The sequence below is a fragment of the Spea bombifrons genome, chromosome 1, assembly GCF_027358695.1.
Source record: "Spea bombifrons isolate aSpeBom1 chromosome 1, aSpeBom1.2.pri, whole genome shotgun sequence".
In the NCBI taxonomy this organism is placed as follows: Eukaryota; Metazoa; Chordata; class Amphibia; order Anura; family Pelobatidae; genus Spea; species Spea bombifrons.
Genome location: NC_071087.1, coordinates 33,000,908 through 33,027,735, shown reverse-complemented (window position 1 = coordinate 33,027,735; position 26,828 = coordinate 33,000,908). Strand labels below are relative to the sequence as shown.

At 35.8% G+C, this 26,828-nt stretch overlaps 1 protein-coding gene across 1 annotated transcript in view; it reads left to right on the top strand.

Annotated features, from left to right (window-relative positions):
- Positions 1 to 26,367, top strand: part of RXFP1 (relaxin family peptide receptor 1) — an 88,185-nt gene extending 61,818 nt beyond the window's left edge. Inside the window, exons 6-18 of the mRNA XM_053460197.1 lie at positions 8,532 to 8,603; positions 8,880 to 8,951; positions 15,009 to 15,080; positions 15,833 to 15,907; positions 16,637 to 16,708; positions 19,032 to 19,103; positions 19,240 to 19,311; positions 20,631 to 20,702; positions 21,081 to 21,152; positions 22,174 to 22,403; positions 23,373 to 23,783; positions 24,541 to 24,759; positions 26,072 to 26,367. Of these exons, the coding sequence (XP_053316172.1) occupies positions 8,532 to 8,603; positions 8,880 to 8,951; positions 15,009 to 15,080; positions 15,833 to 15,907; positions 16,637 to 16,708; positions 19,032 to 19,103; positions 19,240 to 19,311; positions 20,631 to 20,702; positions 21,081 to 21,152; positions 22,174 to 22,403; positions 23,373 to 23,783; positions 24,541 to 24,759; positions 26,072 to 26,367 (1,807 nt within the window). The remainder of the gene's footprint in view (positions 1 to 8,531; positions 8,604 to 8,879; positions 8,952 to 15,008; positions 15,081 to 15,832; positions 15,908 to 16,636; positions 16,709 to 19,031; positions 19,104 to 19,239; positions 19,312 to 20,630; positions 20,703 to 21,080; positions 21,153 to 22,173; positions 22,404 to 23,372; positions 23,784 to 24,540; positions 24,760 to 26,071) is intronic.
- The last annotated feature ends 461 nt before the right edge of the window (positions 26,368 to 26,828 follow it).

Sequence of the window (26,828 nt, the reverse complement as noted above, 5' to 3'; positions counted from 1 at the left end):
AACAAGTAAATTAATAAATATTGCAAATGCCCAATTCTCACATTTGTACCTTTAATATTATAAATAATCTACAAATGATTGCCAGGAAAATAATTTAGGTTTCTTGTAAGTCAATTGTAATGATTCTCGACTTATGATGATACAATATTAGTTTATTCTTGTTTGTGGTAATTTGTTTTGTTCTGTGTTACATACTATTCAATGTCAATTCCATTGTAGTTCACCAAAAATACATTAAGCTATTTCTGCTGTGAAGCAAATACAGTTTACTGTAGTCAGCAACTTATTCTAATTCAGTTATACTCTTTTTCCAAACTAATGCTCATACTTTGACCTATTGTTTTTTTCTTTGTTATGCTGCCATATTTCTTTGTTTTACAGAAAATGAACCTGACGGGTCTGTTTTAGGTACACGTGGTGATTAATGTTAACTATTAAAAAAGGTTGTTCTGTACATGCATTGTAGCAGCACTCAATAATAAAAATTTAGAAGGAAAATAAGGGGATTTTTGAGTATTTAATGAAGCATAGTTTGATGGAGCAGTCCATAATTTACAGTAGAGTCCTGTAAAAGCTATAGTTGCCTATTTTGCATAGACATATATATAGATACGGTATATTCCTTCCAGTTTTTTGCTAATGGAAGAATTCTTCAGACAACTACATACTGTGTAGTCTCTGTGGATCTGGAGGCTACTTTGACTGCTCATCCTTTAATCATGCTGCCCCGTGATCATTTTTTTTATTTTTAATATAATACATTTTAACTCCCAGATTTCTACTGTGATGTCTGATCTGGCAGCAGCACATACCCTTTAACTCTGTTAAATTGTTGTTTGTTATGTTAGCACTTTGTACAAAATACTTAATATCTTGGAGGATTAGAGTAATCCTTTTGAGGTTTTTGATAATGGCATAATCTCACCCCCTGAAGATAGCTTTTTTTTTATGTAGGAAAAGCGCCCGGTTGTACCCTACTCAAATAACTTCCAATCTCATAAATTCACACAAAGACTGTTTATCATCAGACAGGTCGTTTGTGTTACTTTGAATTTGAATTTTGTTCCACATGTTTTGGTTTCTATTAATAACTTCCATGCGAGCTTCTAAAAAGGCATGTCTGTTGCAATTAACCTGTTGCCAAACCACACCATAACTCTGATCTAGAGATGGGAAGCCTCATATGGACCCTATTAAAACATCTAGCAGAATAAGAACTCTTTGTGTAACATGTGTCAACCTCACAAAGGTCAATGAATTACAAAGGAATAAATGCACAAGGGTGCCACAAATGTATCTTTAGCATCCATAGAATTCAGAAAACAGAAGCAGAAGAAAGTATTCTAATTAATTTAATTCAGCATCAAAGGGTAGCTAGGAACTTTGCTTATGACTATAAATTATGGGTGGAACACAGTAATGGCATAATAATAATATCATCTTCTTATTGGGTCATTGGAGTTCATAGAGCGAGGTATTTTCATTCCTTTAACAAGCAATTATTTGTAGGCGTATGAACTTTCTAGAGCCGTATAGGTCAGCTTCTCAATTTAAATCCGATGTTTGCAACTCAGCGGGATCTTAAATGTGTCCTTGTAAAACGCTGATTTTCAATGAGCAATTTTAATTTAATGTCTGTTTTTTTCCTTATCTGCAAGTCAGATGGCCCTTGCATCTAGGCTGTCTTTACTCTTATAGCTCATTTTCATATGGAAAAATTTTAAATCTTAAAAACAGCTAATGAGTAGACTGCAAACATATTTTAAAATTAATTAAAACACTTTCAAGTTGCATATTTAGACCATATTGTAGGTCTGTATTTCTACTGAAAATGAGGTATTGCGTAACTCATGAAATCAATAACAAAAGTTTAATATTCCAAATACTGGAATGGTATTTATTATGTATAATGAAGGGCCAGGAAACAACTTGTTGTAAGACAGCATGGTACCGTAAAATGCCCCAGACAGACTCTCTAAAAAAGAATTAATATTAAAGTACTTTATGGGCAAAAAAAGCACTTACCTTAAAGAGATTCTACAGCTCCCTGTCTCATTAAAGGGACATCTCAGCTATTATTTGAATTAAAGTGCATATGGTGACTGGATTGTCATTTTAAAAAGCCAGTTCTGGGTGCAGTGATCTTATATTAGAGTTTAAAAAAAATACTTAACCCCATAAATTGTGCCAGGCGACAGACAGCTGCCTGGATCACACGTACCCCTGGGAAGGGGACACAGTGGCAGGCACCCAGGAACATGTCCCCAATGTAAGAAAGTAGGTCTAGTGCCGGCCAAACAAAAAAAGGAACACCGGCACTCCATGAAGATATAAGTATAAAAAAGTATTTTATTTGGATGCTTGATCCCATATGTATAAAAATATAGTATGTCCAAAATTATTCAAGAAAAGTAAGAAAAATACAAAATACAAAAAATTATAAATAAATAACATACCAGCCGCAGAAAAAGAGAGACCACTTCGTACCTCAAGTGCTTTATCAAACGCTAATCCCACAAGACAAAACCAATAATAGCCTAAATAGCCAAAAGCTAATATAGCCATGTTAATCAAACCCTTAATGAAAATAAATAAAGAACACCTGATAGTAATAGCAAAAAATAAATAAATCCCCCAATATGAAATAAATTCCCGAGTATATCCGCTTTAAAGGTGCTTTTCCATCTAGGGGCCTACCTGTCATTTCATGCTCATGTTTGTGAAACAGCAAAGCTTTACAGATCCTAATACACAGTGATGGCCATATTGGCCTGTGATGGGAAGTGAGTGTTATGGAGTGTGATGATTTGTGTGGTAGGTGTGGTGGGAGTGAGGTCAGATTTGTTTGTTAGGTGTGATGAAGATATCTGTGATAGATGCAAGGTGTTTTATGTGATGGGAGTGAAGTGTGTGATAGGTGTGATGTGTGATGGGGTGAGGTCCCTTTCAAACTACAAGACCTTAAAGAAAACTCCCCTATTTAGATGTCAGCGATTGGCAGGCTAAGCAGTGAACACAGACAGGATTAAGAGGCCAAATGGTATGTTATTTTAAAAAGGGATACATTTATTTAAGATGCACACCATGGTAGTAAATAATAATATAAAATCAAGGATAGTTGGGGGGGGAGTTTATGTAGAAGCTATTAAATGAGTCTGTGTCTCAGCTGGAGGGTAACCAAGAAATATTGTTTAACAAAGCTGAAGGAACAACATAACGAGAGAAAAACACAGTGAAGTGAGAGAATAGCACATAGATTCATATGACCTCATTATTCAGAAGACATTTCAAACTTCAGCTTTTAAACTAAACTTGGCCAAATTGTCATTCAGGCTAACTTGCAGGATCTCACAAAACTCACCTAAGAACCGGTGAATATGTATAGTATTATCGGCCATGTCTTTGTGCCTTGCACCCCACTTTTTATATTGCAACTTCTTGTTCTTCTGTCTTATCCTGCTGCTCCATAAAGTCTTTGTTCTTTATCCACTTCTTCGTGGACAACAGGACAGGGACATGACCTACCGGTGAATTTATGTAAAATGACAGAGCTTCCGGGTACATCCTCTCCCCTGATTGGAGGATCAGGAATTGGTTGTCCAAAGATGAATGGACCAAAAATGAAATAAAAAATGTGTCGAAATAGTTTTTGGTCCATTTGCACAAGTCTAAGTTAGGAATGCACTAATAATAATAAATTAGTTCTAAAGTAAATTATATTACAGTTATATAATTTTATGTAGAATTTCTACTGTACTTGCATAGGTCACCCTGCTTCATCCTCTGTGGAGCCCCTTGGAACTTTGAGGGCCCTAGGCAGCTACTAACCTTACCAATTACCACTAGTCACCATGATTTAGTTTATATAATTATTATAATTACATCTCAAAGGTGTACATGTTTTATTCTTAGCAACAAAAATGTTTTATTCTTTCCAATGGATATTTCATATTGATGCTGTCTTTTGTTTCCTTCAAGAGGTTACAGTTTATTTATTGCAGTTAATAACAGGAATTCATGCAGAGAATTGCAATAAGTGATCAGGTCCAATGGGTTGAATGACAATCTTTTACTAATAATAAGATAATACCACCTTTTCAATCCGTTATCATGTCACAGCAATAAGAGCTTTTCTACAGTGTCCAAAAATAATATGCTCCTGCTTTATGAGTATGTTATGTAAGATGGAGGAATCTTTGTATTTTTCTGTTTATTTATTAAAGAATTTTGTATGGAGAAAAATCTACACTCAAATTAGCAACAAAAATCCTATTAAATGGAAATTAATATTTCATCTGCAGTATGTAAAATAATAAATACTGGAATTGAGATTTTACAAGAAGATAAAAATAAATGTAGGTTAAAGGATAAGCAATATATTATAGATAATTTGATGATCTCTTGTAACTGTATGAATGAGATAAAAGAACAGAAATAAATGTTTTCATTGTGATGAAACGAGACAAAGGATAATCTATCCCCAAATGTCAATGTTAGTTTAGTACATTAGCTATAGAAATGGTTAACTCTGTGGTTTACAGTGTCACCATAAATACATCATTGTTTGGTATCAAAGGCCAACTCACCAACTGGTAGAGAGCAAAAAAATGTGCGAAACAGGTTATTCAAGATTATTTTTTTCCTAACACCAGTGCATATAACAATTCACACACAGAAAAATGAAATAGACAAATTGGTCCAAAAGAACCTTTAATTGATGCTTATCCATCTTTTATTGTGGCAACATAGAAAAAGATACAAAGCCACACCTGAATAAAATACCTCTGGTGTCCCAAAAGGTTTTTTTTACCATCTTTTTCTATAGTTGTCCAATAAACGGTATGAACTTTGTCTGTAGTTCACACACTAAAGATAAATCACCAGTTAAAGTAAAGTACAACCTAAATGGGAAGCACCAGCCAAAATAGAAAATATCCTTATGATCTAATTACCCTGTGTAGAGTGATTGCTTATATATATATATATATATATATATATATATATATATATATATATATATATATATATATGTGTGTGTGTGTGTGTGTGTGTGTGTGTGTGTGTATTTGGGTATAAATATAAAAACACACCGAATGTACCAGCAGTTAATAGAAAAAATATATAGTATGGATTGTTCTAAATAAATTCCAGGTTTATTTCAAATAGTATAAAAGGATAATATGCTTCTGTGGGGAAATGGCTGCTTTATAAAATGAAATCAAAGTAAAACCCATAAATCAAACTTGAAAAGCCCTTTTCTTTGAAAAAAAAAAACTACATGCAATGTTTTTTGAAGATTAAGCATCAAACGTTATTAATCCATTTTATACAATCTACTAAACAAGCAATTGTCTTGGTTATATAGTTTATCACTTACTGACACAGAGTTTACTTATAATTACCTATAGATGCTTAGGCGTGTCTAAGATTGGACACAAACTATGTCACTTTTTAATTTATTACCACCAGTTACATGAAGCCAGTGTAACCATGGATAAGAAATGAAAAAGTGACATATGTTTGTGCCCATCGTAGACATATTCATAATGGCATAAGTGTATTTTTTTTCCTGTGCTCTCCATCAAATGAAGGGTTTTTTAAGTCACCAAAGGCATGGAAGGGCCTAGTGTTGAGAAATTTCTCAAGAATTTGACTTTATGTTTTTATTAGCTGAAAGAGACCTTCTAATGTCCTATGGAGACTTACCAGCCTATTAAAGTACCTTGTGAGTGCTTTAATATGTATTATTTAAAATGTTTAAAAAAGCAGGAGAAGCTGCAGCAGAAGTCTCCTTTTTGGTTTGATAATTCATCTTATTGATTGGCTGCTTCAAGCCTCGTTGAACCACACTAGAACTGATGTGGTCAGTATATCATCTCCTGCAAGTCAACTACCTAGTGAATTCATATTGAGGGATTCTATAGAATCCTCCCATGAATTTGCAATGGGAGCCACACAAACGTGTATGGGAACTTAAAAGGCGTTCAAATTGTGTTAGATTTCTCCTTTAATTTAATGGATCCGTTTCATACTTTTTAACATAAACATTGGTAAGATATTCATACCATATTAGATATGGATTTCAAAAATGAGAAATTTAAAAATGATGAGATTTAATGAAGTAGGAACGCTCATAAAGAAAGAAAACTTAAAAAAAAAAACTGTTCAAGACCTTAATGATTATAAGACAAATAAAACATGTAAGGGGCCAAACAGCAACCAAGTGAACTAGCATGAAAAGCCAAACATGGCCTGAGCAAAGTCAGGCATTTACAGCTTGTTCTTTTGTAATAGACTAATACCATAGTTTTGGAGATATTTGGAGTAAAGGTAAGGGGCTAGTATACTTCAGGGAAGATGAGGTAAATCATTATGCTGATTGGTAAAAGCATATACTATAGGTAGCCATGAAGCCGGCTCTCACCAAGGTCACTTTGGTTAACCCACAGTAAAGGGGAAGCAGCTCCCACCATGTAAGAAACCATAAAGCATGTATGTGTATATTTATGTGTGCGTGCATGCATGGTTCGTGTACATTTGCCTATGGGCCCTGGAGAGTCTTAATCTTGTACTGCACATTAGAGATATGTTGGTATCACCTCTAGCTCAGCACCCTAGGTAGCCCCCGAGACCTCCTCTTGTTGATTTAAATATGCATTTAACATGAAAATAGGGCTTGGGTGGTTCTTTAAGTAACCAAAATGTTGGTCATTATAAGTTATTAGCTCACAGAGGTATTTTTGGCTGCGTCTTCTAATCAGTTTGTTTTATAAAGACTGGTGCCCTGTGACATCCCATTCCAGTAATAACAAATACTTACTACAGCTCAGTATAAGCACATCACAAACACATTGCAATGAAAAAGAATTTAAGGGCAAATAAGAACCATCTGGCTCATCTAGTCTAGTGTCTAGTCATTTTTCCTAATGCTCAGTCCTTGGTCTTCTCCTAGATTCACGATAGCTTTGTGCCTATCCCATGCATGTTAAAACATAGCAGCAGTATCAGTATGTGGAATTTTTACATTAACTACATACATATAGGATTAGGAAAAAAGACACAGATGGAGCCTCTAATAACTTTTCTCATACCCTTTACCCTATCCAGCCTCTATATTTTAGCTTTAAAATATATATTATATATATCTCTTACACAGAATTAAACTATAGATTGTGGTGATTCTCATCCTGTGCCACAGTACAAAGCAAGAAAGTATGATGCCGTGTGTTGAAACTGTAGTTGTACAAATATATTTTAACCCTTTGCTTATGCTATAATACCTGAATAGTGCTACATTCCAATAAAAATCAAATACTGCAGAGCCACTTCTATTAGCATTTTCTTATGATATTGCAAGCAAACATCTTTTCCCTACTGTTTGAATTGTAGAAAAAACAGTAACCACACACACTATTATTATTGTTTTGCTGTAAGGATACCAGCACTTGTGTGAATGTATATAAATGATATTTGCAATTCTGTATTCACCTAGAGGATAGCGGCAAATGTGAAAACCTCCGGGGTTTAGAGCAATTTTCAAGTACCAGATATGTCAATCTTATTATTGAATTATATTTATTTGTTTATACCAGATATGGCAATCTTATTGTTAGCTTAAAAAAAACATGGTTTCTGGAATGTAAAACTTTCGTTTTTGAGGAATAAAATGCCCTGAAATTTCTTGTGTGATATTCTGTATACATGTAAAAGCAGTGGAATTAGTTTTTTCTTAGCAAATTATACTATATCTGAGAGATGTGGCTACGATGCCAATACTCTTCTTTAAAATGAAGAACTGTTATTACTATCAAGTAATTTTTAGAATGTTCTCTGATTACTGGACTAATTGAAACATTAATATATAATTATAAATCCCAAATATTGTTGATCTCTATTTGTCAGATATGAAAAGAAATGTGCAAGAAAATATTTTAATGCTGTTGTTCCATCTACTCTGATGGATTTCATAATTTTGTAACTAAAAAAAAAACATAATTCCTACCCAAGCCGTTGCCAGAAATAGTTGTTAATTATTTCCCCTTTAAGAATTTATGTCATGGTCTTGGCAAGATAATGCCTACATGAGATGACCATGAGTGCCGTTCTTATACCTTTTTATATATAGGGCTATATAACAATTATCAGAGGATAATTTTATGTCTCATGTGCATTTCTTACTTTAAATGCAATAAAAAAGCTGAAAATATGTAAATTATCTTGAAGATTCAACTGAGTGAAAAAAATACTCCTTCCATTGCTCCACATTTTCCATAGCAGTGAGCTTCTGCGTCCACTCACTATCTGTTACGCTAGAGACTGGGGTTAAACACGGTATAGTGATTCTCATGGAAATAATCATGAGAACAGACCAAGTTGACATTTACAATATTAAATATGAGTTCTCCGAATCTGGGGAGAAATATGTGGCTTTTGTGCTTATGTTCTCTATCACCACCTAGTGTTCACTAGTAAAAGTGCAAGATATCTGCATATTACATGTTATACTAATGCATTTGTATCACTTTTATTAGGTATCTGCAACACAATAAAATCAAGACTGTGTCTGTGCATGCTTTTCGAGGACTGCACAATCTGACAAAGCTGTAAGTATTACATCAGAGCACTGAATAACTTGTTTATTGTAAAAAACATATATATATTCAAGTTGGTACAAAGGATGCCATGGGGGTTATGTTTATTTACAAAACTTTACATTTAAAGACGATTCAACATAACAAATAATATATATTTAGATACATAGACAGTCAGTGTTCAGCTAGCATACATCAGATTGGCCATTAACTCCATTGATTTCAATGAATGCACTAGCGCACCAAAAAGAAAAAGAATAATGCCATTGTTTCTTAAATTGTGTGCAGGTATTTAAGTCACAACACAATAACCACACTTAAACCAGGAGTGTTTGAGGACCTTCGTCGTCTGGAATGGTTGTAAGTATAGCTTTGTTACTGGTTCATCATGTAATTAATATTTACCAGCTTTATGTATGCAATTTTCTATTATATTTTTATAGCATGTCAATCATAGAAGACTTTTTGGTGTTAAAGACAGTCTTTTTCTAAAACATCATATTTTAGCTGGAGTTGGGAGGCTTAAATGCATGGTAGGTGAGAATTAAGGGTTATTAATCTCATGCCATAACAGTTGGTGTATTCCGGTATTCCGTGCACCTGACGTCCTGTTAAAATGTTCATTTAATAGCTTTTTCACCTTCTATTAAATTGGTGCAGAAAGCAGGAAATAGGTTTCTCCAACAAATGCCTGAAATATTCATCACATAATATATTTAAAATAAAAAAATCTATTCTCTCTCTCTCTCTCTCTCTGTCTTAAAGTATAGTTAACATGAAATATTAACAACATAGATCTGCTCTTTTGATTGATGGAAAGTTTACTTTACACTGCTCAAATGTAATTTGTATATTGTGTTATATATCACGTGGATGGTTTTGTTGTGGTCAAATCGGGAAAGTTGGCAACTGTGATTACAAATTATTAAATTCACTCTAATTGTGTGGCTGAAAATTTTACATTTTCACCAAAGCCCCATAGTGTTCTACTTTTAGGTAACTAAATGAGCAGATGTCAAATTAAAATGGTGAAGTGATACCTTAGCAGCTTGAAGCATAAGCAAATCTACCCATAGTTGTACTTTTCATTTTTTAATTGGTGTGATCGATTTGGATTTTTGGAAGTATTTTTACAGTACAATGTAAGGTTTCAGAAAATAAATATATGACTGTATTTATTAAAGAGAAAAACACATTCAATTTCCATTTTATTTTAATGACATTAGCATCTTATGATTACTTATCATGCCCCACTATCATATTCAGTGGCACCATAATCTAAGATTGAAAGATTTCGTTTTACCCTAGGTTTTGTTTTGTGCTGTACTCTGGGCTGAGGAAACTGTACTGAATCACACAATTTGTGTTACGGAATCTCTTGCTGTTCCCTTGGTAGGAGGCTTCTTAATAGAGAATACCCAAAGGGTCTAATTAAAAGAGGCTTTATTAGAGCCCTAAAATCAGAGAGATCTAGGATGCTTGATAACTTCAAGTCTATGAATAGGACATTTTGTGATACTTGATGTCCATTTATTATTACTGAATAAAACTCCCAATTTAAGGAAGTCTTGAATATTATTTAAAAACAAAATATTTCAAATATTTTGATCCTTTAATGTAATGATTCTCATTTATGTATCTTTGTGGCGGATAGAATTAAATGAGTAGCTACGAAGGCTCAGGCTATGGATGCTAGAAATTCTCCTGGTTTTATTTCTTCAAAAATATATCTACATGCTATCACACGTGTGATAGGCATATAATTATAGGGTGTAAGTTCTCAATTAGTGATTGGCTGGCAGCATGATGTAGTGTATCACATGAATTGCAATATTGTTGCAACCCGATTTATTTTTTAACATATTTAAAATGCAATATGCATTATGCTGGAAAAATTGACAGTGTGAAGACAGCATTTAAAACCGAAAATGCACTTTATTACGAACGACTTTGGACAAGTCTACTTCATTTTAAGCAGTAATGGCATTACCAGTTTGTGTTGGATACAATGTATTAAGAATAGCGTTAATGTTGGTCAGCACGCTTCTGTTTTTTAGCTATCTAGAATTAAAATGGATTTTTAATTTAAAACCCATAAACATTTGGGTCTTATCTCTGAGTTTGATTTTGTATGCCATGTTTAAGTTCTGTATAATGTGTGTCTTTGTCTCTTTCCTTTATTTTTTTTTTCTCTAGTTAGGTTATTGATTTATAATGAATGGGTATCTGACTTATGTGTAATTTATTTGGGCATTATTTATAATTGAATGGGTTAGCGCTCCATTGAATTATTTATTCCTAGTCTCTTTTTCAATTTTATATAGATTTATCGTGTAAAATGGGAAACTGGAAACTCTCTGTATTATAACTCGACTGATTGCAAAACACAATTTCTCAAGGTTTCAAGGAACAACTCAGATGCAAAATGCAGTGAGGTCAAAATGCAGGCAATGCAGCTCACATTTACACAAAGAGGTTATTCTGAGAAGATCTTAGAGAATACATTTCAGGGCTCGTGAGTCATAATGCCCAAATTGTAAAACAATGACAGGTCTCTGGCAGCCAATGAATGTCTGCATGCAACCTCCGCTTCTCCCGGGCACTTCCACGGGGGGGGGGTTTCTATGATGGCGCACCGGAAGGTCATGTCATAGATCATAGAAGCCCGAGAGGAAGTGCCAGCAGTGGGGGTTTTCAGAGAGGAGGATCCAGGTTCCCTGCAGCGCTGCGGGGGATCTGGATCTGAGACTAATAGTCAGACCTATATTTGAGGTCCCATTATAAGACAACCTCTAATATAAGAGCACTTGCTCTGAAAAAAACCTTGTCTTATGTTCGAGCAAATACTGTAGTTTATTCGGTATTCCGTTTGAACAACAAAAATCTGTGTTCGTTTTTATGTTTTCCCAAATACAAATGCCAAGTCTAGTGGAAATGGCTGATATTTAATGGAATATCTTGATAGGGGCACAGAAGCCCTTTATCAACAACCATCACTCCTGTGTTCCAAAGGCACTTTATGTTAGCAAACACTTTTAAAATTATGCTGCACAGCTAGAATTTCCTTGTTGTGGCTCCAAAAGTTTGAATGCTAGTGTGTGTATATACTGTATTGGCCTGATTATAAGCCGCACACTTATAGTTTGGTGCTATTTTAAAGAAAAAAATATTTTTTATGAAGAAATTAGTGGAATGGTAAAACAGTATTTTATCTAATGAACCGGAATACATGTATTTTAACATTTTAGGTATCTTTTATGCAGTTGTTCCTGCTTTTGATAGCATATGTTAATTACAAACAGAAATAGAATATATATAATAGAAGTAACCCTGCACACTACTTCACCTGAGGGCATCGTGTAATCAAAATTAATTAATTAAAGAATGAGAGCACACCAAGTTACATATTTAGATTCTGTGAATTTGCACAAATCAGGATGCACAAGTCTCAATACATATAAAAACAAAAGCGTGGTGCATAAAAATCCTCCATTGTCTGTTGCATCACTGTCAGGTACCATATCCCTGTGGGCTTGTTTGTTCCAGTTGTGGTATCTTCTTTCAAGCAGACACCATTCCCTACTCATCATGTTTGTGCAGTTTGTTTGCTATCTTGAACTACCTGTTGCTGACCCCAGCTTGCTCCCCTTACCTTCCTCTACTTGTGATTTCCTGGCTACTGACTCGGCTTAATTGCTGGACTACGCTTTTTTGGCTCTTCTCCCTACCCTCTGCTCTGTGGCTCCACTAGTCGAACCATTACAATCACTTACTTCAGAGTTCCAAACTGCCACTGGATGCAACATCAGGACAAGTACTATGGATCAGGAGCTTCGTGAAATGGGTTTCCATGACCAAGCAGCTGCACACACGCTGATGATCACTATACGCAATGCCAAGCATCAGTGGAAGTGGTGTAAAGCATACCGCCACTGAACTCTGGAGCAATGGAAGGGTGTTCTCCGAAGTGATGAATCTGTCTCGCTATCTGGAAGTCTGATGGTGTTTAATCTGAGTTTGAAACATGCCAAGCAATTTCTGCCTACCAGAGTACTTGGTGCCCATTGTAACCTTCAGTGAAGAGATATTGGTCCAGCATGATGGAGCCCTTGTGCACAAAGCAAGGTCCATAAAGACATGGTTTAATGAGTTTGGTGAAAAGTGTGGCCAGCACAGAGCCCTGCCCTTAACCCAATTGAACACCTTTGAGGTGATAGGAGACACCGGTTGCAAGGCAGTCCTTCTCCAATAGCTTTAGTGCCTGAGCTTACACATGTTTTTTCCCTGTATGGGCACAATGCAAAATCTTGTGGAGGCAGTTATAGCCACAAAAAGGGGGACTCCTCATTTATGCCCAATGGGATGTCCAATAAGATCGTGGAGGTCCAGCAGGATCTGAAGCTGTGGTGTTTACAATGTAAAGTTAATAAAAAATACTCTAAAATGAAAATTAATTTTGTCTTTACTCACACATTTATAAAAACTGTGAAAAAAAATAATTGCCCTCAGTCCACCTTGAGTCCATCTGTTGATGCATTGCAAAGATTAGCACAGTTACAGTTCCAGGTGATGTACAGCGCTGCAGACAGATGGAATTGATGACCTCTGTATGATATTTCTTAGTGAGATAGCCATGTGCTCAAATATCTTAAGGCTACCATGCTTACCGATAAAAATATCCAGTTGCAGCGACAGCACTAACAGTAGGTAGCACACACTCATTGAAAGTGACACGTTAACACATTTGACTCCATTGAATTTTCATGCTGTCCATTCTGCATGGCAGCCTCTTTGGTGCCAGAAAAGTATTTGATTTTTATTTTTCTTCTTTTTTGAAGAATGCATATTAAAGTACCCACAGAGTACTTCGATAGGCATTCTTCTTTAGATAGGGTTTCAGGGCCATTAGCCTGTCCCTTAATTAAGTGGTACTATTTGATTTTTTGAAAGTGGTAGTTTTAGAAGCAGGATTGATTATGGGCGCAGCAAAGGGCCTAGAACCATGTAAATGCTCTAAAATGTGATTATATTAGAGAGTGGAGAGCCTGCATGCCTTTCAGTCCTATAATTGCACTGATGCAAAAATAAAACCAAGTAGATGTATTCTAGACATCAGTGATGTCAAAGACTGAGTTTGATCAACTCTCTGTAAAGTATAGTTTGTGATTTATGACCGATTCCAGACTTTTTAGAGTAGCATGTGAGATCTATGACAAATGGTAAGTAAGCTTTGTAGAGTGTAGGATCTACAATATAATACAAGTCTACACTTGTTCATGTTCATGGCATACAGGCATGAAGCAGTATAGCACTAGGTATGGGTTAATGAATATGCAAAATATTAGACTACCTGGGCACTGGGACATTTAATTAAAAATCCAGCAATCTAATCAGGAGGGTGTATTGGTGATAGCAATCAGCAAGGATGCCAGAGGGCATAACACTCATAATGAGAGCAAAACTGTGAATCGTAAGCATATTAATGTTACTTAGTGCCTTTGTTGCCCCAGGTTCCAACCTGTTCTTTAACCATCCCTAGTGTTTTAGATTATACATAAAAGAGATATCAAGAAGTAAAGCCAACTGTTTGACAGAGACCAGTGCTTCAAAGACGTTCGTAGGATGCAGGTCATCTTAATTGTTTTTATGCTTTATAAGGGCTTTAAAGGGTTTCACACGATACATTCATCATCTTAAAAAACTAGGTAATCTGGAATTGAAGTTAAGGTAAGGTAAATAGAACAGGAAGGCTGGAAACTGGACCTAATTATTTAGAATAAAAGGACCGCGACATCCATGGTTCGTTAGTGGAGATCCTTATTTTACTTAATTCGCTGTCTGAAATACATTTGAAATTAAAACAAAACGTACATTAAAAAGGAGGCAACCTAACGTTCAACAACAAAAAATACAGACTGTGAAAGGATTATGAAGACAATAACGTGATGACAAACTAAATAAAAATCAGATGAATGATTAATTATAGTTGATGATGGTGGAAAATAGGTGGAGTGATGGTACCCTCTGGCAGGAATCATGGCAGTTCTTTTCTAAACAATGTTTACTATGAACAAAAAAAGTACTTTTTACAAAGATAAAATTAAATGCCTGTACAACAACCGGATAACTGGATAGCCCAACATTTTTCAGAACTGCAACAGGAATAATTTAAGATATTCAAACAGTCTAGAAGTGTTTTCCACATCTCTGGTTCTGCATCCCATTTTATATAGTGCTGTATATGCATCTTCACACATTGTTTCCTTGTCTTATAAATCTTGCAATATACATTATTAAAGGGTATTACTAAGAAAAGTTCATTGAAAGTGAAACAAAAATGTATTTTCTTAAGGCTTTTCATGCATGTACTTGAACTTTTAATTAAACTACCGAGGTTTTTGTATTCTATTTTAACAGAATAATAGAAAATAATAAAATTACTCGGATCTCTCCTCAAACATTTCAAGGACTGAATTCGCTTATACTTTTGTGAGTATTAAACATGGTTTTAATGTAATATTGTTTTCCATTGACGTTTTCTCTTTTAACATGCATTATTTTATATGTGGTTTTAAGTCTTAAGTCTGTGTATCAAAAAAACCTTCCCTAGATCGGTTCTTCTGTGGCATACAAAGGGAGGAGAAGATGAGCCTTATTGTGGACTTAATATAGATGGATGAAAGAAACTAACCTTCTAAAAAAAACTCAAGATAAACAAGCAATGGCAATAACAGATAAACAGATACGAAAATAATAAGAGGGATACTTACAGAAAAACTATAGTACAATAATAAAAAATCACACGCTTCATTTCTGTATTGATTGGTATTCATTACAACAGCATCTCTCATTGTGAGATAACAGTCTTGGGCAGTTTAGATATCTAATATTGATTGCATTGCCCTTTATGTTCCTCAAAATAGTTATTTATGTAATACTAATGCTTTCAAATATATCTGTCTGTAAAATCCACAACAAAATTGCTATATTTTTGCAAAGATCTATTTTTTGTATGGCTCAAGCTTGTACCTTAAGTATTGATTTTGTAGGTATTTGTATGTACAGAGCGAGCATGTAAAGTAGCATGTAAGTGATTTTTACTGCCGTGTACTCATCTGTTTGTAAGAACAATATATTTCATGCTTTATTTCTTTAACTAGGTAAATGACATATTTTTCATCATCAGACCATATATTCTCTTTACATGTTTATAAGCGGTTTTACTTCCTTATGCCCTACAGAGTAATGCTGAACAATCTCCTTGGTCGTTTGCCCGACAAGCCTTTATGTCAACACATGCCTAAATTAAACTGGCTGTAAGTATGCCTGAGATAAAGTAGATGTAGTGCTCTGATGCTGGTTTTAATTAAAACAGAGCATGTTAGAGTTTGTGAATTCTTGCATTGATGTGCTGAAATAATGTCCTGTTCCCTCCCAGAGTCATGCAGTTATATTAATATCTAAAGAGATATTTTAGGAAAAAAAGATCTGATTTTTTTTTTTTTTTTTTTTTGTAAAGTGATGAAAAGCTGTGTTAAGCATCTTCCACAAGATTCCAGCACAATGACATATGTGTTTTTCTGGAGTGTTGTACAACTACATAGATGGCGCTAAGATAATTTAAGTAGACCCAGCCGCAGATTTTAATCTGCTGCTCTATGTGCCTTTTTTATGGGATGGAAGGGAGGTCCATGGGATGCAAACTGGTCATAATGTAATGTTTATTATAATATTAGATTATCTCTTAACTGGATTACACATAAATCTAAATTTTTATGAGACACAGGCAGCCTTTAATCTTTTTGCTTAGAGTCCATAGATATTGTACTAATTATGCACCCTTTCGGCAAGCAAGATGGTAATGTCACTTATTTAGCGTTTGATTTGATCCATCCCTTGTATACTTGTTTTGGAGTTCTGTGTGCCTGGTAAAATTGTGTTCAAAGATCATTAAGTGTGTAAGACTTTTTACACACATTTCTTGAGTATAAATTTGACATGTATATTTTATGGATTCATCTAATCTTACATATGATCTATTTCAGAGACTTTGAAGGCAATAATATCCACAGTTTAAGGAACACAACTTTCATATCTTGTACAACCTTGACTGTCTTGTAAGTATTACATAGGAATATATATTGTTAGATAGATATGTATGTATATATATATATATATATATATAATGTTTGACATAAGTTGGATTTGAATTGTTTTATTTGAAAACTTTTTTGTATTTTTCAATGCCTGCTATAAGCTCAGCATATTTTAATAACATATTGTGTTTTACATGTTGCTTGTCATAAACAGAGGTAGGTAAAAACATTGCCGACCTCCGAAAATAGGTAGAACACTGCAAGCTTATACCCACTTTTGCAGATATCTGCATTTCCGTGGGAGCAGTGATGTATGATGGGCGGCAGTCCCCCTGCTGCCAAACCAGGGAGCAGATCACCCTCTGGGGCGATCAGGCCCCCAGTATCCCCAGTGGGCCGACTACAGAGGAGATCTTTGATCACCTCAACCAGCCCATTTAAACTATGGAGGCTGTGCCGACTCCGCATTAGAAGGTGCCATATGATGTCATATCCAGGTGATCTGTGTCCTAACGGCATGGCTCACCTTTTAAGGCGGTGCGATGATGAGGGGTGGCTGGGGTGGCGCAGTCCTAGGTTGGGCCTAGAGCAGTGCGGAAGGTAAATGCATCGCTGGGTGGGAGCTACTGTGAAAGCAGATCAAATTGTGTGGTTGCCACACAAAAGTTGCCACTCTAGACCACTATATACTCTAGACTTTTAGTGGCATGGGTTTTTTAACTACACAAATAAGGAATGCCCAACATATCTGTGATTGGTTGGAATTTGTTGCTAGAATATCTTACAATCTGCTACGCTGCGCAATAGTTGAAATCATGTAGGACAGTCGCAACATCCTGATTTAAGTATCTTTATGTTTTATACTGAGTAGAGGGTGCCGATGTTACACATATCTTATTAGTTTATTTCAAGAGCTCCAACTCTTACTTTTGTTAGTTTTTAAATTTATGGCGTTCATGGGATTGGCACTTTTGTTGTAGAGCAGCTATATTACCTCACAGTGTTTTATGTTATATTATTGTAGCGCCTTAATTCATTTTAAGTTTCACATTAATTATAAAACATGATATAGCTTAAAAGACTAATAGCACCAGTAAACTAATCTTACTGTATCCTGTTGAATTTAGATAATTATAAATAGATTATATTAGATAAAATGTGCGGTTGGGTAATCATATACAATGTGGGGGATTTGCATATATTCAGCGTAGTGTATACATTTAATATTTTAATGATATGTATCTGCATAGCTATATATATATGGCCTTCAGGTGGGTGTTAAGTCTGATATATTAGCTATTAACCATATGCATTTAATTTCATTAAATTAAGCTCAAACAGCAAAGACAAACAAATTACAATTATAAGGGGAATGAGAGGCATTAGAATAGAAATTTGCATAGACTGTGATAACACTATGCATGCAAATATAATAACATTTATGCCATTTACTGATTCCCACAAGAGGAATAAACACATTTCTACTCTGTATCTTGAGATGCATTCAGTGGCTGCAAAGTAGAATATTATTAGAGCTAAGATTTATTTTTGCATGTTTTAATGTTAATCACTAGAAGTTACAGTGAAATTATACCTATTATATGTGCAGCACACCACAATATGTGTGGTATGGACAACAAATTACACCAAAAATGGCTGAATTATAGATTTCTGAATGTTTAATTTAATGGGGTGACTTTCTAGGCTGCGTATCCTCTGTTCTGGGCACAGGGAAATGTCACATCACATATCCCTTGTATTTGTGCTTTGGTACAGACGTTGTGGCTCCATAGCACAATTACAAGGGATATTAGATCTAGCCAGATCCTCCCCGATCTGCTGCCATTGGCCTGGAAATGAGCAGAGCCAGGAAAATTGTTCTTAGAGCTCTTGGTTATAGAATTTCCGTAATCTGTATAATATTCATGCTTGGAAAAGAAAAAATGTCGGTGCGCTAAGCTAGTCACAGGCTTAGCGCACCGACATTTTTTCTTTTCCCTGTTTGCACATATTTGAGGTTGTTGGCTCCTCATCAGTCTGGTTGCAGCTTGCTGTCCAGGGGTTAATAGGGAGGAGGTTTAATTGCACCTCCCCCAACACATTAATAAGGTTTTGGTAGCAGTATAAACTGCTTTGTGTGTCCACTATGTAGGAGGTGAGAGTAGGTTCTCACCCTATTGAAAGTGTGCCTTGACGTGGCGGGTGAGCTTAATTATGCTTTGGCCAATTCATATAACCAAAAGCTCTCATTTATATTATGTTTATATATTTGTTGCCAACTTTATTAGGGTAAGAAGCGCAGACGGTTTTTGTTTTTTGTAATATTCATGCTTCCCATCTGCAGAGTTCTGCGAAAAAACAGAATAAGCACAATCAATGAGAACACGTTTTCATCACTTCCCAGGCTGGATGAGCTGTAAGTTTCTTGCAACAAAAGTAACATTTTTATATTATATATTAGAGTAAAAACATCATCAAATAAAGTTTCACTTTATTAATTTAACCCTATATACAGTAATACAGTAAATATTTTTTATATATTATTTTGACAGAGACTTGGCTAATAATAGAATTGAAGTATTCCCCCCTTCTCTACTGAAGGATGTAAAAGACTTGTCACAGCTGTAAGTTGCTTTTTTCATTCATTTATTAAATATTGTTATATTTAACATGCAAATTTTTTTAACCAGAAAAGTGTGCGTGTAAATTGTCGTGGTTGGTAATAATTACTGAAGCATTCAATATCTTTAACAGTAAAACACTGCGACGTTCTTCTATTTTCTAACAATGAATGAACCACTATATGTGCTCTTGCAGAATACTGGTTCTTAATTACTGTAAATGAAATGCCTTAGCATGACGGCCGTGTTACCTAAACAAATAACCTTCCTACGTGCTGCATGAATATGCAATCACAATGACATTGGATGTTGATGGTTAGCTATTGTAACAGCAGTGGGGCAACCGTTTTTGCAGCAGGAATTATGGGCAGATTAGATGAGCTTTATGGTTCTTATCTGCCATCAGATTCTATGTTGTTTCTTTAGAATTTAGACGTTGTTTAGAGCTGGATAGTTAGAAAGGGACCATATACACAGGTTGGCGGTCTGTTATACAAAGCACATTTTTGTTTCTACAAAGCTGAATGAGAATAATACAGTCTGAATGTCTAAACATTACCTGGTATACATCAGATAAGATGGAATAAAAAGAAATCCTTACGTACATCACGGAAGGGCTTTCTTTGTGGTACTAAAATGATATAAAAAATGTATAATTTGTATAATGTATAATGTATATACATTCATACACTCACACATAAATTTGCAGACATGTATAAGGGACGACCACATTCATCCCTGCAACAATACAGACAATCGTGCACACACACACTGACTTCCATATACATGGATTTCAGCTACTACTTGCACAGAGTATCTCTGCTTACGTGACTGCAGGCTGCTGACTTGGGATCCGGATACAGTATCTCTGGACCTTGCCTTGCAGCTGCTGCTCCTATTGACTACACTTGATGGACCTCGTGTACCATTTGGGCTCCCACATCACTCTGATATGCCTTTTAGCCAGTTAGCTAAATAACACAGCAGCGAGTGGGGTCCCCTTGCCACCAGGGGCCATGGGTGAGATGCCCCTTTTGCCAAACTCATTTATGAAACTGAAATTTAAACATTGTTCCTGGTATTTCAAGGAATGTTAGGGTATGTTATTGCCCCTACCCTTCGTCATCTTGCATATTAGGGTTAGAACACACACAAAATCAGGAAAGGCCACACACAATTGCCTTAGTTTGTTGCAATTTCATTTCATAGCAGTAAGATTGAACAGAGAGGTGTTCTGTTATATAAAATCGGTAAAAATAGTAATTCAGGAATTTATGTTCATGTTTGGTAACACAAATTTGCTCTTAACTTCATACCTACAGAAACATTTCATATAACCCCATCCAGAAGATCCAAGTTGATCAATTTGATTTTGTACTTAAACTCAAATCACTGTAAGTATTGTATCAGTTTATGCCATTCCTATGCATAAAGTTTATGAAACAAATCTTGGGAATATTGTTTTTTCCCCTGTGCAGATCATTGACAGTCATGGGATACAGAGGGGTGAATGAAAGTCAGAATGTAGACAGTATTTAAAGGAAGTCAAATTAACGTATTAGATCTTTCTCCATACTAATAATATAACAATAATGAGGACATGGTGAATGATCATTTCTAAATATCAGATTCCTCATGGTGTGTTAACTGCATACTGTCCGTTAAAATCAGTGGAGCACCTAGGTAGTTGAGACCCTGCTGAATCCCTGGGATATGTGCCATACATATTGATAATTTACACAATGCTAACTATTTGTTTACGTGTACTGCAGAAGCTTGGAGGGAATTGAAATCCCAAATATTCAAAGAAGAATGTTTATGCCGCTTGGAAATCTCACTCACATGTAAGCTACACGTGTGCAAGTATACTTTCTGTATTTTCTTTATTTGTAGACAATACAGGTCATTGCCATAATACAACTTCTAAATTCTGCAGAATTCACCCATATTCATTTGCCCCATCTCCTAGCTAAACATATTTATGCACACGATATACTTACCTTAAGTCTGCTGCAGCACTGGCTTGTCAAATGCTGCTAGAGGGGATCTGTTCCGAGCCCCCTTTTCCATGCTTGTAAAGCTTCCCCTCTTATTGGCTGCTTCTCAGATTGTCGGATCTCTGTTGTTTGTTTATACAGCCTATAACCAGATATTTTACTTCTCTTATGCTGTCTCAGAGGTCCCAAGTCTCCCGAAAATGCACCTTTCGCCCGCTTTCCTGATGCGTGTAAAATATCTTTGATGCACGCTCTCTTTCAATGTATCCCTACGTTCTCTGCTGACTGCTGTTATGTCCCTGTCTCCTCCACTTCTCTTGCCTCTTCTTGCTCTTCTTGCTTTTCTGTCCTCTTTCTTCATCTGCTTTTCCCCGTTATCAGCTCTGTTGACCAGACGTCCCAGAGTGCCTTCTCAAAAGGGCAAAGCCTCCACAAAAAAACAGCAAGTGTGGCGCTCCACACTTTTGTGGAAGTACTTCAAGAGGCCAGAAGATAAATTCACATAGAAAGAGAAGGGTTATAGTTTATAATGGTGAATTTAGGGCCTTGTAAACCCTAGTTTGCTAAATCAAATACGAAGCATTAATGAAGATTTGTATTTTAATCACTTTAAATCAGGCCAGAAGAGAATAATGAGTTGCAGGGGCATGTAGCGTCTACAAGCCTTCACCCCATGCGCCACAAGGCAGCTGAACAGAGTGAGGTAGGCAGAAGGTGGCTAGGTTTGTCATAGCTGAGGAAATGAACAAAACCTGCAGAATCACACCATTATTACCATATTTATACAGTTATTCTGTCCTGAGATAAGATCTTCATCAATCAGCATGAATTCATGTAATGATTGCGTATCTTGTTTTGTCATTGGCAGATACTTTAAGAAATTCCAGTACTGTGGCTTTGCTCCCCATGTACGGAACTGTAAGCCAAATACAGATGGAATTTCATCTCTGGAAAACCTGCTTGCAAGTATTGTTCAGCGAGTGTTTGTGTGGGTTGTTTCTGTGATAACCTGCTTTGGAAACATCTTTGTCATCTGTACGCGGCCTTACATCAGATCTGAGAACAAACTCCATGCCACGTCCATCATCTCGCTATGTTGTAAGTTAAAAAAGGTTATATATAGAAAGCACTTGGCAGCCATTGGGGCTTACACGCCTGCTGATAATTAGGAATACAAAGTTAGCACCATGGATGTTCTGGGGGAAAAAGGATCTTCGCCTCATTAATTCAACAGAGTTAGATCTTGGATACATGTATAATGCAGCAGTCAAGAATTCTCATACTATATACTCCATAATATTTATTCTATATTATTTATATGTCTTAATAGAGAAAATACACCACGTTTCAAATGTATAACTGTTTCTAAATATTATTTTACGATTATATAATATTACATATGTTAGATTAGGAAATTACATGTTCTTTCATAGTAGCTAGAATTACTCCTAAATACAATACAGAATTGTACTGATTATGCGCTACTAATAAGGATACCAGATATACTAAGAGTAGTAAGGATACAAAACGTTATTCAGTGGCAAGGCCAGAACATTTGCTAATTAATTTGCCAGTTCTTACTGGGAATACTTTGGTGTTGGAGGAAAGTATATATTGCTTCAGCTGCTTGCAAATATTACAATATAGTAAACGTTACTTGACAACTTGTGTTTATGTTTTTGTGTTTGTTAAGTGTAATTTTAATAGACTAAAAAGAAAAAATGTCAGTTGTGAAGTGGTCGGACTTAGATCTAGAAAGAACTGAGTTGACATTAGCATGACCCATTTCAAAAGTCAACATGAATGGCATTGAATCACTTAATATTTCTTATTTATTGGGATTAATTAGTCAGTGTGGAACATTTATAGAACCCTCTGCATTTATATAAGTCACAGGATCAGGAGAGAGAGGAGTTTTAATGGTAAACGTTCTGCTTGCGTCCCACTAACCCCTTTAAGCCAGCACAAATATCACATAGGATTACATAGTAAATGTATTGGTTACATTTCATGGTAATTTTTGGAAATTAAATTTCTTTAATGAAATTTGCTTGGTTTGTCTTCCAGGTGCTGATTGCTTAATGGGAGTCTATTTATTTGTCATTGGATATTATGACCTTAAATACCGGGGGGAGTACAATGAAAATGCTCAAGCGTGGATGGACAGCACACAGTGCCGCATGGTTGGGTCTTTAGCTATCCTCTCTACCGAAGTATCTGTTCTGCTTCTTACATACTTGACTTTGGAAAAGTATATTTGCATTGTATACCCCTTTCGATGCCTAAAGCCCGGGAAATGCAGGACAGTCACCATGCTGATACTCATCTGGATTATTGGATTTATTATTGCCTTCATACCACTAAGCAATACAGCGTTTTTTCACAACTATTATGGAACTAATGGTGTCTGCTTTCCTCTGCATTCAGAGCAACCAGAAAGCACAGCAGCCCAGATATACTCTGTCATTATCTTTCTAGGTGAGTATGTAAAATAGTCCTCTTAAAGAACTGTTACGTGCAGTTCCCTTAAGTGCTTTCAGTGGTTAACCTGTGATCATTACGCGTGATTTTTTGTGAAGGGAACTATTGCTTCCTAAGAAATCAGGGTACAAAATAAAATGGGATCAGATGGGGAGTATCTCCTATATTTAAGTAAAACACATACTAGAATGCATTTGTAAGCTCCCACTGCTGAAAGAAGGAAGCTTACTCAAGTATGCTGTCCCCGCATGCACTTTAGCTTAGCTTTCATCAAGATCCTTGGGACCACTATAACACATTGCAGGAAAGATACTTAACTGTACATCATGCGTTCAGAAGAGATAGGGAACTGAGAAAGATGTCTCATGAACTAATTTACACGCAGAAACAAATAGATTCTCATAATAAAAGCATGATATAAGAAAGGCAATAACCTATATCAGGTCTCTCCTCATGAATACAGTAGATGGATGGTTACATTATTAATATTGTTTTATATAGCACCATCAAATTCCACAGCACTGTACAATGGATAGACAGGCCACAACAAGTAGTATATAACATAACAATTTGACTTACAGAAACAACAGGTGAGGAGGGCCCTGCTCAAATGATCTTACAATCTACATGTAATGTCTTCCTCTGTGAACCATCAACAGTTGGTCATTTGGTTAGATGCATAATCCATAATAATTTGCCTTTAATTAACAGTGATTGCCACTAGATTTTCTTCTCATTTGCATTTTTCCGATAGGAGTAAACCTGGCAGCCTTCATCGTCATTGTGTTCTCCTACAGCAGTATGTTCTATAGTATTCACCGGACTGCCATCATGGCAACAGAAATACACAACCACGTCAAGAAAGAAATGACCCTGGCCAAACGCTTCTTCTTTATTGTCTTCACGGATGCTCTATGCTGGATACCGATTTTCATACTAAAACTTCTTTCGCTACTTCAGGTGGAAATCCCAGGTGAGTAAATACTCTTGAAATCTTTTGATATTGCAGTAACGTGGAATTACTACTAACCAGTAAATTACCCCCTATTTCAAATTATTTATGCAGACACATGTGCATAGGTTAAAAAAAGACAAACCAGCAGAGACTAATGCATACCAAATACAGGGGCATGTGTTCTTGCCTGTATCTATTTTTTCTTGGCATGCAAAATAAATACAATTCTAATTTATTCTTCTGCCGGAACCATTTGTCTGCCATTTCAACACATCTGCTCCACTGAACATGGCAGCTGTTATAAGTACAGAGCATGAAGACAGGAGACGTCTCCACTAAACTTGACTAAAAAAGAAAAAGTGTAAAATAAAAAATGTGCAGCCATTACTTGAGTCAAGTTCACATGAACACTTCTAAATATTATGCTCTAAACATAGCATACAGCTATGAAACGTAAGAAAGGCTGAGCGATTTAGATAAATGAGAACATTCTATGCTCTACTGATTCATGTAATTTACACAGGTCCACATAGTGACATTTTGTCAAAGCAGCTTGTATTTGAGAAGTGATGTCCTCTCCAATCGGTGGACAGGCACTGCCTGCATGTGGACAGTTAAGCAGTCACTGATATCATACACTGGATGACTTTGGCCATCATTGATAGAAATGATCTTAATCAGATCCCCTTAGTAAGCGTGTCTCGGTGTAGCCACAAGAGAAGATCACCTACTGTGTTTCGTGTAGCAACTGATCTCCAGCTAATCAGATATTAGGTAGCAGCTACAAAAAGCATGGTATATCTCAATAGATTATTAAACTTCCCTGGGATTTGAAAAGAGATAACTAGTTTCTTCCAAAGAATGTAAATTTAATTTTGAGAATATTACAGATTACCTCATAGACAGAACCTGAAGTTACCCTGTTAGCTATGCGTTCTCTGCATAGGGATAGCGTGCCTGCGCTCATTAACACTATTAAGTTCAGTTTTATTTTATCACGCAATACAAAAATATCTCTGTGGCTTTGTACTAAATCCTCATATCATGAGGCCCCTTCAAAGAATTTCTGCTTCATAACACCTAAGTTTCTCAGTTTAACATGTGTTCAGTGTTAGCAGATGTATAGTACTTGGTGGTGTCTTTTTTATGGGTTGGATGCAGTTCATGCCAAGATGCAAGATGAAAATCATGAAAAAGATTAAACGCGTAATACATCATAATACAAAACTGATAAGAATTCAGCTGTGTACTCTGAAAAGAATGTCTTTGTGCTAATTTGGTAAAACTTATCCTCGTCTTTAATTTATGTATGCAATTAAATATCTTTCAGGGTCCATCAGTTCCTGGGTAGTGATTTTCATACTGCCAATTAACAGCGCTCTCAATCCGATTCTCTACACCATAACAACGCGACCATTTAAAGAGATGATTTGCCAGATATGGAACAACTACAAACAAAGACAGTCGGTCGGAAGTAAAAGCAGCCAAAAGGCCTATTCACCTTCCTTTTTCTGGGTCGAAATGTGGCCTTTGCAAGACATTTCCCCGGAAATGATGAAACCGGGAATTTACACAGACTCTGAAATGTCAGTCTCAACACACTCAACGAGACTAAGTTATGCTTAGGTACAAGTTGGAACCAGGCAGTTCTCAAACATTGCAAGAGGAAAAGTGGATGTGAAGGAGTAGTGTTCGCCCTGGATCCATACACAAAGGCACAGATAGCTGAAAGCTAATATGACTTCTATCCTAAAATACTAATACATTTTTAGAATTCCATAAGTGACCTGGTGGCCATCATAATTAATAGTCATATAGATGAAAAGTGAACCACTGAGCAGAATGTCAACCCTTTTCATTCTAAATTACTTATTTGTAACTTATTCTCATTCTTAGTTGGCTCACTAACAATTAAAAAAATTGAGTGTAAATAGAGACATAACATTGGCTGAGCACTGCAGTACCTACCTACCTCCATCTACCATAAAAAGCACCGGGATATGAAGTCATATTCTGGCACGTGCATGTGCGGCATAGAGTAAGGCCACAATGGAGGTTATGCCGGTTAGGCACAGTGCTCCATGGTG